The sequence below is a fragment of the Jaculus jaculus genome, chromosome 13 (assembly GCF_020740685.1).
Source record: "Jaculus jaculus isolate mJacJac1 chromosome 13, mJacJac1.mat.Y.cur, whole genome shotgun sequence".
Classification (NCBI taxonomy): domain Eukaryota; kingdom Metazoa; phylum Chordata; class Mammalia; order Rodentia; family Dipodidae; genus Jaculus; species Jaculus jaculus.
In genome coordinates this window covers 48,725,431-48,739,841 of record NC_059114.1, presented here as the reverse complement: position 1 = coordinate 48,739,841, position 14,411 = coordinate 48,725,431, and the positions used below count along the sequence as shown (strand labels likewise).

The following is a 14,411-nucleotide window of genomic DNA, read 5'->3' as shown; positions in this document are numbered from 1 at the left end:
ATGCTATTTTTATTACTTTGGTTCAATAGTATGTTTTGAAATCAGAGATTGTGAGGCCTCCAGCTTTGTTCTTTTATTTTAACTTTTTATTGACAAATTTTCTCTTTTTAACACTATTATATTATATTATATTATATTATATTATATTATATTATATTATATTATATATTTATTAGCTAGCAAAGAAGTAGGTTTCCATATGTCTTAACTATAACATTTTGAATTTGGGGAGGGTGTTGAAGTAGCATCTTATTCTAGCCCAAGCTGACCTGGCACTCACTCTGTAGTCCCAGGCTGGCCTTGAACTCACAACAATCCTCCCACCTCTGCCTCCCTATTGCTGGGATTAAAAACATGTACCACCATGCCCAACAACATTTATTTATTTATTTATTTATTTATTTATTTATTTTGAGGTACGGTTTCACTCAGTCCAGGCTGATCTGGAATTTACTGTGTAGTCTCAGCAGGGCCTTCAACTCTTGGTGATCCTCCTACCTCTGCCTCTTGAGTGCTGGGATTAAAGACATGTGCCACCACGTCCAGCTACTACTATTATTATTAACAACATATTTCATATGGATACATCATGTGTTGGTACACTCTTTTCTCTTGTCCCTGCCCCCATTCCGTTTTGGATGCTCCTCAGTGGGGTTGCAGGTATTCCCCATGGGGTTGTGGGAGCAGTAGTCAGTTATTTTGTTGGGGGGGGGGGTCGAATGCCTCTGGGCATGATGTCTTAACCTATGACTCTTATAGTCTTTCCACCCTCTCTTCCACAAAATTCCCTGAGCCGTGGTGTTTGGATTTTAAATCTACTTCAGTGATGAGCTCTTAGGAACCTCTGGATCTCTGCTTTCATAAGTGTTGAGTATCCTCAGCGTCTGTCTCCTACACCCTGTGCTGATTATCAGGTACAGCATGGAGGCACTCTTGCTTGTCTCCCCATTCCTCTGTGGATTCAGCTGTGATTTGGCTGAAGTGCGAGGGGTAGTTGATCTCCTCTGGTCTCACTACCCTCTAAAAAAGAACAGATTCTCCAACAGAGAGTGGAATCAGCATAGTTTAAATGGGATAAGCATTGTTTTTAAAATTTTGTTTTTTATTAGCTAACCAGAAAGCTGTTGGTTATCCACCGAGGCTGTGCACTGGCGTTCATCCTGTCAGGGTGTTTGCTTCTGAGTAGCTCAGACCTCTGGTTGCTCAGACCGTTGTTGGCCACTTTTCCTCCAGCAGCTCATGCAGTGCTTTCCACCACTAGACAGGCTGTCTGGGGACTGTAAGCCATTTCTTTAGCCCTCAGCTTTGTTCTTTTTCTCAAGATTGCTTTGGTCATTCACGTACTTTTGTGTTTCTATATGAACTTTATAATTTTTTTCTAGTCTTTGAAGAATGTCATTGATATTTAGATGGAGATGACATTGAATCTCTATATTATTTTGAGTGTGTAGATGTTTCAACAATGTTAATTCTCTTACTTTCTCAACATGGAGGTTGTTCCAACTTTTAGTGTTTTCTTCAGCTTCTTTCTTAATTGTTTTGTAAGGATTTTGTTTGTTTTTCGAGGTAGGGTCTCAATCTAGCCCAGGCTGACTTAGAATTCACTCTGTAGTCTCAGGGTGGCCTTGAACTCATAGTGATCCTCCCACCTCTGCCTCCCGAGTGCTAGATTAAAGGTGTGCACCACCACGCCTGGCTTTGTTTTCTAATTTTTATTGTAGAGCCTTTCACATATTTAATTAGATATGTTCTTTCATAGTTTCACTTTTATGGGTGTTATGAATAGAATTACTTTCCTGATTTCTTTTGCAGTGAATTCCTTATTAATATATATTATATATTGGTTTTATATTTTGCCACCTTCTATATTTATTTATTCTTTCTAATAATCTTCTACTGAGTTCATTAGATTTGTTTATGTATAAAATCATATTATCTCTGAATCAGTAATTTGACATCCTCCTTTTCTATTTGTATGTATTTTTAAAAATTAGGTCATATTACAAGCTGGGCATGGTTGGGAGGCAGAGGTCGGAGATTCACCATGAGTTCAAGGCCATCCTGAGACTACATAGTGAATTCCAGGTCAGCCTGGGCTACAGTGAAATCTACCTAGAAAAAAAAATTAAGTTATGTTCATTGTACATGTATATGTCATGTACCTAATATTTTCACCTAATTAGCCTCTTTTGTCTCTCCTCCTTTAGATATCTTTTCTTCCCTTTTTTTCTTTCTTTTTTTTTTTTGTTTTTTATTTTGTTTTTTGAGGTAGGGTTTCACTCTAGTCCAGGCTGACCTGGAATTCACTGTGTAGTCTTAGGGTGGCCTCTGGCTTATGTGGGTGCTAGGGAATCAAACCTGGGTCCTTAGGCTTTGCAGATAAGTGCCTTAACTGCTAAGCCATCTCTCCAGCCCAACTTTTTCTTTTTTTAACCTGATCTTTTCCTCTTTTTCTAATTTTTAAGTTTGTTTAGTTATGGTGTGGCAGATACAGTTGGCACACCAGGGCCTCTAACTACTGCAAACGAATTACAGGTGCAAGTGCCAACTTGTGCATCCAGCTTTACATGAGTACTGAGGAATTGAACCTGGGTCCTTGGACTTTGCCAACAAGTGCCTTAACCACTAAGCCCTTAGCCAAAAAAAAAAAAAAAAAAATTTAGCCTAATTGCTCAGGCTATAATTTCTAGTATTAAGAACAATGAGAGTAGACACACTGGTCTTATTCCTGATCTCAGAGGAAATACTGTCAGTTTTTCCTCATTCAGTATGATGTTAGCCAACATAGCCATGGATTTGTCAAAATACAGTTTTAATTATGTTGAGTTAAGGTCCCTATATAAATAATTTGTATCATAAAGGGATGTTTAAATTTGTCAAAGGCTTTCCTATATCTGTTGAGATATCATATGAATTTCATATAATTCTACTTATGTGATCTATTACATTAATTAATTATGTTAATTGAACCATCATTGCATCCCTGGAATGACACCAGTTTGATTATGTTGTGTTATTGCTACTGTTTGAATCTGAAATGTCCTCCAAAGGCTCATGCATTAAAAGTTTACTTGCCAGCTACTGGACGTTTTTTAGAAGTAATTGTATCTTGACAAAATCAATGGATTAATTTGGAAGTAGTAGAAAACCAAAAGGTGAGGCCTACTTGTAGATTACTGGGGGCATGCCTTGAAAACATACACCTTGTCTCTAATCCCTTCCTATTTCTCTGCTTCCTGGCTACCATGAAGTGGACAATTTGTTGTGCCAATTTAGAGGACAAACATAGCTGTTTTAACAAAAAAAAATTCCTTTTTTGTTTGTTTTGTTTTTGTTTTTTGAGGTAGGGTTTCACTGTAGTCCATGCTGACCAGGAATTCACTCTGTATTCTCAGGGTGGCCTTGAACTCACAGCAATCCTCCTACTTCTGCCTCCTGAGTGCTGAGATTAAAGGCATGTGCCACCATACCTGGCTGTATTACATTTTTCTGCTGCTGTTGGTGGGGGGGACTTCCCAGGGTGGAGATCTTAAACCCTTTCTTCAGCTGTGCTCACCTGGGGATGGGGTCAATGGCTAGAAGTTTTGCTTCCTCCATTCTTTACATTAAAGGGGTGTGTCCACCAGAATTACAGAGGACTGAAAGCTAGAGCTGGACACAAGTGGCCTGGAAGTATAGCTGAGTGGAGGAATGCCTGCCCACTGTGTACAAAGCCCTGGAAAGTTTAATGATCAGCACCACACAAAACTAATACTAGTAATAAGACAAAAGAAAGAAAAGAGAAAACAAAGTTGCTTCCAGCAGAAGAGATTGCAGGAGTTCGCAAGGGCAGATGTTGGCAAGCTGCTGAGCAAAGGGGAATGTCCAGGTCTGCTTCTCCTCATCATTGCATTCTAGTGCCCAGCAGTTGTCCAAAGAGGGGTCACTGAGTTGCAGGCATCATCAGACATCGACTTGCTTTGCTATACTAGGGATTGAACCCAGGACCTCACCCACGCCAGGCAAGTGCTCTACCACAGAGCGAGCTGTGCCCCCAGCCCTCGAGTGTGGAATTCTCTGGGGAGCTGCTTTGGTGTTGTGACCTGGGAGCAAGGCCAAGCTGTAGCAGGGCTGGTTTGACACCTTTGCGGAAGCAGCTGAATACCAAACAGCTGTGCTGATAGGGAAGCAGCAGGAACCACATGACCTACTGCCACCAATCCTGGTGCTTTCACGCCTGACAACTAGTGAGAGCAAGTATGGCCGCGGTTCTCAGAGGGTAAGTTCCCCAAGCCTTGGTTCTGGAGGACAGTGTGCCAGCACACGTTCTCCACAGCACAGGACCCTCAGGGTTTGTGTCAGCATTACTCCCCTGAGCCAGGACAGTCTTGTGAGGCAGTGTACTGGAATGACTGTGGGCCCCAGGGGTGAGTGGGAAAACACAGGCGTTGACTCCTCTAGTGGCACAGTCTCAGGCAGGAGCTTCCTCAAGAGCCCTCCCAGCTGCAGCTCTTTGGGGTGCCCTGGGAGATGCTGGGAACTCCTCCCCTGAGCCCAGCACCTGTGCAGAGCCGGGCTCTAGCTCTCTCCTCTGCTTAGACTTTGTATCTTTAAAGTGACTGCTTCTGCGGACCCTCTTTCTCGCCCCCTCCCGCAGAGGCAGAGGGATTCGTCTTCCCTGGGTGTGGTGCCGCAGCTCACCTCACTTCGACATGCCCTCGGCAACCAGTTGCCTTGCTTCTGTCCATGAAGGAGTGGACAAGAACTAAGCACCTCTATTCTGCTATCTTGCCCTCTATCGTAAACTGATTTTTGTTACTGTGTTAAAGTACACATAACACAAATTTTACTATGTTAACTATTTCTAAACATATGGTTCAGTGATAAGTGGTATATCCATATGTCTAGAACTCTTCATCTTGAAAAATTGAAAGGTTTTTGTTTGTTTGTTTGTTTTGTTTGTTTTGAGGTAGAATCTCACTCTAGCTTAGGCTGACCTGGAATTCACTATGTAGTCTCAGGGTGGCCTCAAACTTGAGGCAGTCCTCCTACCTCTGCTTCCCGAGTGCTAGTATTAAAGGTATGTGCCACCATGCCCGGCCTGAAAGTGTTTTTTTGAGATAGGGACTCACTCAGTAACCCAGAGTGACCTGTGTAGCTCAGGCTGTGCTCAGTCTCACGGCAATCTTTTGTCCATAGCTTCTTGAGCACTGGGAGTACAGGTGTAAGCCACCATGCCCAACTTTCCACGTATCTGGTGACGGACATTTGAGTTGGTTCTATGTTGTAACTGTTACAACTGTGATCATAGAAATACAAATACACCTCTGGTACCTTGCTTTCTATTCTTTGGGTTTGTTTCTTTTGTTTTGTTTTGAGGTAGGGTTTTGCTGTAGCCCAGCTGACCTGGAATTCATTATGTAGTCTCAGGGTGGCTTCATACTCATAGTGATCTTCCTACCTCTGCCTCCCAAGGGATTAAAGGTGTGGGCTCTCTTTTTCTTTTTATATATTGCAAGGAGAGAGAGAAAAATATAGGTGCACCAGGGCCTCTAGCTACTGCAAACAAACTCCAGATGTATGCACCCCTGTGCATCTAGCTTTATGTGGGTACTGGGGAACTCAGGTTGTTAGGCTTTGCAGGTAAGCACTTTAACTGCTAGCCATTTCTCCAGCCCCCATTGCTCATTTTTTTCTGTTCTTTTGTGTTTTGACACAGGGTAAGCTAGGCTTGCCTTAAGCCCCTGCTCCTCCTGGCTTCACCTCCCAAATGCTGGAGTTACAGGCCTGCGCCACCATGCCTTGCTGTGCTTCACTTCTTTATAACATACACTCAAATCATAAGATCTGCTCCACAACTCTAGAATGAAGTACAAATGACAATGAAAATGGTACATATTAGTCAAGCCTAGTAGTCTACAATCTCAACACTAGTGTTGCAGTCAGGTTCGCATTGCTGGTAGAAATCACCTGACCAAGAGTAGCTCGTGGGAAAAGAGGTTTATTTTGGCTTATAGGCTCGAGGGGAAGCTCCACAATGGCAGGAGAAAACAATGGCATGAGCAGAGGGTGGACATCACCCTCAGGCCAATGTAAGGTGGACAATAGCAACAGAAGAGTGTGCCAAACACTGGCATGGGGATACTACTACATACCGCCCCTGGCCCCCATAAACTGATAACCATATATGATGTAAAATGCAACACATTCATCTAACTTTAAAAGCCCCCATAGTTTTTATCAATTCCAATGATGTTCATACATCCCCATAATCCAAGGTCTTTTAATTGACCATAATACCAAAAAATAATCATCCCCAAACCCATAATGGCACAGAATAATCATACACACTGCAAAGATGGCATTGGGCATAGCAATAAAGAAATATTCAAGCAGTACAAGATGTAAAACAACCAGGGCAAACATCAAACTCTGTAGCTTCAAGTCCAACAACTCTAGCCAGTGACAAATCTCCAAGTCTGATAATCCTAACCAGCAACAAGTATTTGGCATTCCAATTCCACCCCTCCAGCTAGGCTACTCACAGTCCCGGGAAACTTCATCCAGGGCCGGCAGCTCTCCTTAGCAGCCATCTCGTGGTCCCAGCATCTCCACTGGGTCTCCACTGCAACCCACCGTTCATCCTCATGGCCCCATCGTGTCTCCATGCAGGCATCCAGCAAACGTGCTTCACACTGCCCATGACCATTTCCAAAACACAAGACTGTGTTGCAAACACAATGACCCTCTCTTTCCTGCATTTCTTATATTCCACAATACCAGGTAGGGTGCCAATTTGTTTATCTGGGTGGAATAAAGCAGACTTTGAAGAACAAGGCACTCTTTGAGCACTCAGACCCCTTCAAAAGAGTCTACATTCGTTCTGTGGCCCTAGTTGGCCAGGGGGTGATGTCCACCCTCTGCTATGCCATCGTTCTCCCCTTCCATTGTGGAGCTTCCCCTAGAGCCTATAAACCAAAATAAACCTCTTTTTCCCACAAGCTGCTCTTGGTTGGGTGATTTCTACAGCAGTGAGAACCTGACTGCAACAACTAGTAAGGTAGAAGCATTTTGAGTTCAAGGCCACTCTGGGCTACACAAGACCTTAAAAAAAAGACCAAAACTTGTCATCATGGCTGGTTAGCCTAGCCCCCATTCAGCACCTTTAAATGACCCCAAGTTGGGTCTCCGGGTGGGCTTAACCCCTTTCTGTCTTCTCATGGTCAGGAGCCCTTCATACTCTCTCTTCTTTTCTTTTCTTTTCTTTCTTTTTTTTTTTTTTTAATATTTTTGTTGTTTATTCTTACTTATTTATTTGAGTGTGACAAAGAGAAAGAGGCCGAGAGAGAGAGAGAGAATGGATGTGCCAGAGTCTCCAGACGCATGTGCCCCCTTGTGCATCTGGCTAACGTGGGTCCTGGGGAATCAAGCCTCGAACCAGGGTCCTTAGGCTTCACAGGCAAACGCTTAACTGCTAAGCCATCTTTCCAGCCCCTCTTTTCTTTTCTTTTCTTTTCTTTTCTTTTCTTTTCTTTTCTTTTCTTTTCTTTTCTTTATTTGTTTTTAGGCAAGCCCAACAAACTGGCCTTTTTTTTTTTTTTTTAAATGTGTGTGTGAGAGAGAGAATTGGCACGCTAGGGTCTTATCCACTGTAGTCCAACTCCAGATGAGTGTGCCCTTTTGTGTACATGTGTAACCTTGAATGCTTGCATCACCTTGTGCATCTGGCTTAAGTGAAACCTGGAGAGTTGAACACGAGTCCTTAAGCTTCACAGGCAAGCACCTCAACCAGTAAGCCTTCTCTCCAGCCCTTCTTTTTCTTAATCGAGTCAAGTCTCTCTGAACTATGAAAAAAGAAGTTTATGTTGATGGTGTACAGAATGGTATTTTGTTACGTTGATAACTCTAGAAACCAGACTTTTCCCCTCCCTAGAGTTTGTTGGATTGTTTTTGGGCTTGCTTTGTTTTGGTTTTGATTGCTCTAGTTTGTTTCCATGCTAAGTGTCAGCTTGCTTTACAAAAAAAGAAAACCATCTTCTCTGAGCCTGTGCTTTCCCCAGGCATACACACTTGACCTTGTAACTTTTCCTTTACATGATACCATTGTTTTTCAATGCCTTCACTTCTGACTCTTCATTGCCACCTTTAAGGTTTGAAGAATTAAGGCAGTTTTGCAAATGGTACTTCGCATTAAAACCACTTCCCTAGCATTGTTATAAAGAATAAAGAAACCTTACTTAGAAGAAATTTAGAGCTGGGCATGGTGGTGCCTGTTTATAAGTTGTCTAGTTGGAATGATTATCAGCATTGTTTTTTTTTTTCTGATGTTGTTGATTTTGGTTTTTTGTTTTTTTTTTTTTTTTGGTTTTTTGAGGTAGGGTCTCGCTCTTGCCCAGGCTAACCTGGAATTCACTATGTAGTCTCAGGGTGGCCTCAAACTCATGGCGATCCTCCTACCTTTCCCTCCCCAGTGCTGGGATTAAAAGCATGTGCCACCACACTCAACTCAGCACTTTTTAAAAATATTTTTTAAATTTATTTATTCAGTAGGAGATAGAGACAATGGGTGTACCAGAGCCTTTTGCCACTACAAAAGAGGTTCAGATGCATGTGTCACTTTCTGAACCTGACCTAATGTAGGTACTGGGTAACTGAAACCCAGGCTGAGAGGCTTTGCAGCAAGTGCATTTAACTACTGAGCTATTTCCTCCATCCACCAGCACATTCCCCCTGCTCCGCGAAGTAGGGTCTCACTCTAGGATGGTGATCCTCCCACCTCTGCCTCCCAAGTGTTGGGATTAAAGGCGTGCGCCACCACTCCTAGCTCTACCGGCACTTTTTGAAACAACAAAAACAAGTGATAAGGCCAAGCATGGTGGTGCACGCTTTTAATCACAGCACTCACTGGGGATGCAAAGGTACAAGGGTGGCTATGAGTTTGAGGCTAGCCTGGGATTACAGAGTGATTTCCAGGTCATCCTGGGCTAGAGCAAAACCCTACCTAAAAAGCAAACAAACACAAAACCAACCAACCAAACAAACAAAAAACCAAGAACCAACCATGGTGGCATATACCTTTAATCCCAGCACTGGGAGGCAGAAGTAGGAGGATTGTCATGAGTTAGAGGTCAGTCTTAAGACTACATAGTGATTTCCAGGTCAGCCTGGAGTTAGACACTGCCTAGGGAAAAAAAGAAAAAAGAAAACAAACAAAATTAAAAAAATCAAGTAGGCTGGAGAGATGGTTCAGTAGGTAAGATGCTTGCTTACTCAAACGACCTTGGTTTGATTCCCCAGTAACCATGTAAAGCCAGAGGCACAAGGTGGAGGTTAGAGGTCGTGTTGTGCCCATATTCATTTCTCTCTCTCTCTCCCTGCAAATAAATAATAAATAAATATATTTAATAAAAAGTGATGAATTATTGGAATTACTGTTTTAACAGAAGCTGAAGTGGTTAACACAATTAAATATATCATTGATGAATGAAAGCTTAAGGCTATTGGGGCTAAGGAGATGGCTCAGTGGGTAAAGTGAGCAAGGGTGAGTTCCTGGGGTCTGATACCCAGCACCTATGTAAAAGCTGGACACAGTGGCAGTGGGACACAGTAGCACACTTCTGGGTCCCAGTGTGCCTAGAGTGAGATAGGGGGCTCAGAACCTTGTGAGCCAACCAGCCTGAACACAGTGGCTGAATGAAGAGGCTCTGCCCCACAGAAGGGGGAAGTTGAGGACCAGTGGCTGAAAGTTGTCCTCTGACCTGTGACATATTGGGCGTAACACACACACACACACACACACACACACACACACACACAGAGAGAGAGAGAGAGAGAGAGAGAGAGAGAGAGAGAGAGAGAGAGAGAGAGGGAGGGGGAGAGAGAGAGAAAGAAATTAGGGTTCTTGCATCTAGGTAAGTTGAAAAATCACTTGCTGAGCAAAGCCAGAAAGTCGTTTTACAGGAAAGTACACAGGATTAGCCAAGGAAGCCCCTTGTAAAGCCAGTCTGTAAGCTTATCTTAGATTCAAATCTTGTAGATGAGTGTTGAATTTATATTGTTTAAATAAACTGAAGCCTATCATTGCCAGCCCCTCTTGCTCAGCAGTTGAGGTGCCTCTAATCTTGCCCTTAGGAGAATTTTCCACATCCAGTTTCATTGAAGTGTGTAGCCATAGTTAAAGCTGGAGAAGGAACTCTGTGGCAGATAGAGCGCTTGCCTGGCATGCATCAGGCCCTGTGTGGTGGTTTGATTCAGGTGTCCCCCATAAACTTAGGTGTTCTGAATGCTAGGTTCCCAGCTGATGGAGATTTGGCAATTAACGCCTCCTGGAGGGAGTGTATTGTTGGGGGCGGGCTTATGGATGTTACAGCCAGTTTCCCCATGCCAGTGTTTGGCACACTGTCCTGTTGCTGTTGTCCACCTTATGTTGGCCAGGGGGTGATGTCCACCCTCTGCTCATGCCATCATTTTCCCTGCCATTGTGGAGCTTCCCCTCAAGCCTGTAAGCCAAAATAAACCTTTGTCCCAGAAGCTGCTCTTAGTTGGGTGATTTCTACCAGCAATGCAAACTGGACTGCAACAGTTAAGTGGTACCAAGGAGTGGGGTTGCTGCTAGACACCTGACTGTGTGGCTTTGGCCTTTTGGAGCTGATTTCCAAGAGGAATGTGGAAGAATTTGAAACCTTGGCCTAGGAGATGCCTTGCAATGCTGTAAGTACAGCTTGATGGGCTATTCTGGTCTGAGCTGCAAGACCTGAATGCAGTGAGAACTATGGACTGTGAGGTTTGGCTTATGAGGGTGAGAAAGAGCTTTGCTTGGACTGGGCTAGCAGTTTGTGTGAGAAGTTTGCTGTTATGCCTGGGTCCTGAGAAGTTGTGCAGGAATGCTTTGCATAGAAATGAACTGGTGTGAACAGAGGAATATGGCACAGAATAAATGAAATCTTTGGGCCTAAACTGCTGCCCATTCACCTGAAAATTGTTTGAGAGATTACAACCTTTGAGACTGGGCTAGCTGACCTGCACTGGGGCAACAGGAAGAATGTAGACTTCTTTGAAGGGGCCTGAGTGCGCAAGGAGTGTCCTGTTCTTCAAAGTCTGCTTTATTACCCCCTGGATTAACAAATTGGCACCGTACCTGGTATTGTGGAGCATAAGAAATGCAGGAAAAAGAGGGTCATTGAGTTTGCAACACAGTCTTGTGTTTTGGAAATGGCCATGGACAGTGTAAAACAGGTTTGCTGGATGCCTGCATGGATACCCGACGGGGCCATGAGGATGAACCGTGGATTGCAGTGGAGACCCAGTGGAGATGCTGGGACCACGAGATGGTTGCTAAGGAAAGCTGCCGGCCCTGGATGAAGTTTTCCGGGACTGTGAGTAGCCTAGCTGGAGGGGTGGAATTGGAATGCCAGAGACTTGTTGCTGGTTAGAATTATCAGACTTGGAGATTTGTCACTGGCTAGAGTTGTTGGACTTGAAGCTACAGAGTTTGATGTTTGCCCTGGTTGTTTAAAATCTTGTATTGGTTGAATGTTTCTTTGCTATGCCCAATGCCGTCTTTTGTAGTGTGGATGTTTATTCTGTGCCATTATGGTTTTGGGGGAATTTTTTGGTATTATGGCTCAGTTAAAAGACCTTGGATTATGGGGATGTATGAACATCATTGGAATTGATAAAAACTATGGGAACTTTTAAAGTTGGACTGAATGCATTATATTTTACATCACATATGGATATGAGTTTATGGGGGCCAGGGGCGGAATGTGGTAGTTTGATTCAGGTGTCCCCGATAAACTTAGGTGTTCTGAATGTTAGGTTCCCAGCTGATAGAGATTTGGGAATTAATGTCTCCTGGAGTGAGTGTTTTGTTGGGGGCTTGCTTATGGATATTATAGCCAGTTTCCCTATGCCAGTGTTGGGCACAGTCTCCTGTTGCTATTGTCCACCTTATGTTGGCCAGGGGGTGATGTCTACCCTCTGCTCATGCCATCGTTTTCCCCTGCCATTGTGGAGCTTCCCCTCAAGCCTATAAGCCAAAATAAACCTATTTTTGCTAGAAGCTGCTCTTAGTTGGGTGATTTCTACCAGCAATGCGAACTGGACTGCAACACCTTGGGTATCCCCAGCACCTCAAAAGTCAGAGTATGCCATATATAGCTAGGTATTTTTCTAGACATATTAGTAATGCCCAACAGTTGTCACATATGTACATCTTCTAATGTGTTCTTTTTTTTCTCATCAAAGATTTACACAATTTCGAATTGTTCTTGGAGATTTTAATTTCGCTGGCATCCAGCAAGCCAATTGGATTTTGGGACCTATTTACTTCATCACTTTCATCTTTTTTGTATTCTTTGTCCTGCTGGTAAGATTTACAATCCACCCCTTTTTAAATTTTTGCTCACACTTTTTAGAACAATTAACTATTAATTTAGAAGAAATTGTGGGTGCTGGGGAGAGATGGCTCAAGAGCCTCAGGCCCCATATAAAAGCCTGCCAGTTTCTGTAACCTAGTGTACATATGGCAAGAAAGGAAGCAAAAGATGTCCAGGAACATGGAGAGAAACCCTGCCTCAAATGAGGTGGAAGGCATGGACTAACCCTATAAGCATGCCACTCACACACAGTCAGTAAAATGAGCTTTAAAAACTCATTCTCCGGCTGGAGAGATGGCTTGGCGGTTGAGCGCTTGCCTGTGAAGCCTAAGGACCCTGGTTCAAAGCTCAATTCCTAGGACACACATTAGCCAGATGCACAAGGGGGCGCATGCATCTGGAGTTTGTTTGCAGTGGCTGGAGGCCCTGGAGCGCCCATTCTCTCTCTCTCTCTCTCTCTCTCTCTCTCTCTCTTTCCCTCTCCCTCTTTCTCTTTCTCTCTCTGTCTGTCGCTTTTAAGTAAATAAATAAATAAAAACTTTATAAACTCATTCTCACTTGTCAGAATTATGGAAAATTGAGACTCTCTTGAAAATCAAAAAGCAGAGAAGCAGGCTGGAGAGATGGCTCAGCAGTCAAAGCACTTGCCTGCAAGCCTGAGAACCCAGGTTTGATTCCCCAGAACCTACCTAAGCCAGATGCACAAGGTGGCTCATGTGTCTGGAGTTCATTTGTAGTGGTTAGAGGCCCTGGTGTGCCCATTCTCCCCCCCCCCCTTATTAATAAATAAAAATAAATTTTTAAAAAATTAAAGCAGAGAAGAAATTGTATCATATTGCTTGCCTTCCAGAGCTCTTGACATTTATTAAGAATGGCATGGATTACTAGCACTCCAAGTTCTTTAGCCTAGTAACTACTATTTATAAGTTGTTCAACAGGGGAAAACATTAGGTCCTTTATACAAATAACTTCAGTATCCCAAGCCTCTCCAGGCTGGGACAGTCCATACCAAGAGAGATGAATTCATTAATATTCTTCTCATACTCCAGTGGCTTCTGGCCTTTCTATCCTGAGTGCTGGGATTAAAGGTGTGTGCCACCATGCCTGGTGTGATTTCTGTTTTTAAAAATATTTTTATTGGGGCTGGAGAGATGGCTTAGTGGTTAAGGCACTTGCCTGTAAAACCAGAGGACCTCGGTTCAATTCCCGAGGACCCACATAAGCCAAATACACAGGTGATGCATGCATTTGGAGTTTGTTTGCAGTGGCTGGAGGCCCTGGAACCCCCATTCTTTCTCTCTCTCTCTCTTTTCAGCCTCTTTCCCTATCACAAATAAATAAATAATAGAATTTTAGAAAAATTTTATTTGTAAGGAGGGAGAAAGAGAGTATATGGGTACACCAGGGCCTCTTGCCACTGCCACCAAACTCCAGATGTTTGTGCCACTTAGTGCATCTGACTTTTTGTCTTTACTGGGGAATCGAACCTGGGCCAGCAGGGTTTGCAAGTGGGCACTTTAAGCACTGAACAATCTCTTCAGCCCTCTGTGTCTCAGATAGGTCTCTCAGAGATGCTCTAAATAAATCTGTGGTTTTGCTTTAGTGCAGGCTGACCTGGAATTCACTATGTAGTTTCAGGCTGGCCTCTAACTCACAGTGACCCTCCTACCTCAGCTTCCTCAGTGCTGAGATTAAAGGCTTGTGCCACCACACCTGGCTGGTTTTGGTTTGTTTTTTTTTTTAAGAATTTATTTCATGAGACTTAAAAAAAAAATTCATTTATTCATTTGAGATAGAGAAAGAGGCAGATAGAATGAGTACACAAGGGCCTCTAGCCACTGCAAAGGAACTCCAGATGCATGCACCCCCTTGGGCCTCTGGCTTACATGGGTCCTGAGGAATCAAACCAGGGTCCTTAGGCTTCACAGGCAAATCCCTTAAGCACTAAGCCATTTCCTCAACCCAGCTTGGGGTTTTGTTTGATAGGGTCATGTCTTGTTCTAGCCCAGGCCGACCTTGAATTCACTATATAGTCACAGGGTGGCCTTGAACTCA

At 43.4% G+C, this 14,411-nt stretch overlaps 1 protein-coding gene across 4 annotated transcripts in view; it reads left to right on the top strand.

Annotated features, from left to right (window-relative positions):
• The window catches only part of Pkd2l2 (polycystin 2 like 2, transient receptor potential cation channel), a 99,715-nt gene that overhangs the window by 38,848 nt on the left and 46,456 nt on the right, over nucleotides 1–14,411 (top strand). For 3 of the 4 annotated variants that reach the window (XM_004652468.2, XM_012947503.2, XM_012947502.2), the window contains exon 9: nucleotides 12,226–12,346. The exons of the other annotated variant lie outside the window; for it this stretch is intronic. In XM_004652468.2, the coding sequence (XP_004652525.2) occupies nucleotides 12,226–12,346 (121 nt within the window). The remainder of the gene's footprint in view (nucleotides 1–12,225; nucleotides 12,347–14,411) is intronic. 4 annotated transcript variants of the gene reach the window in all.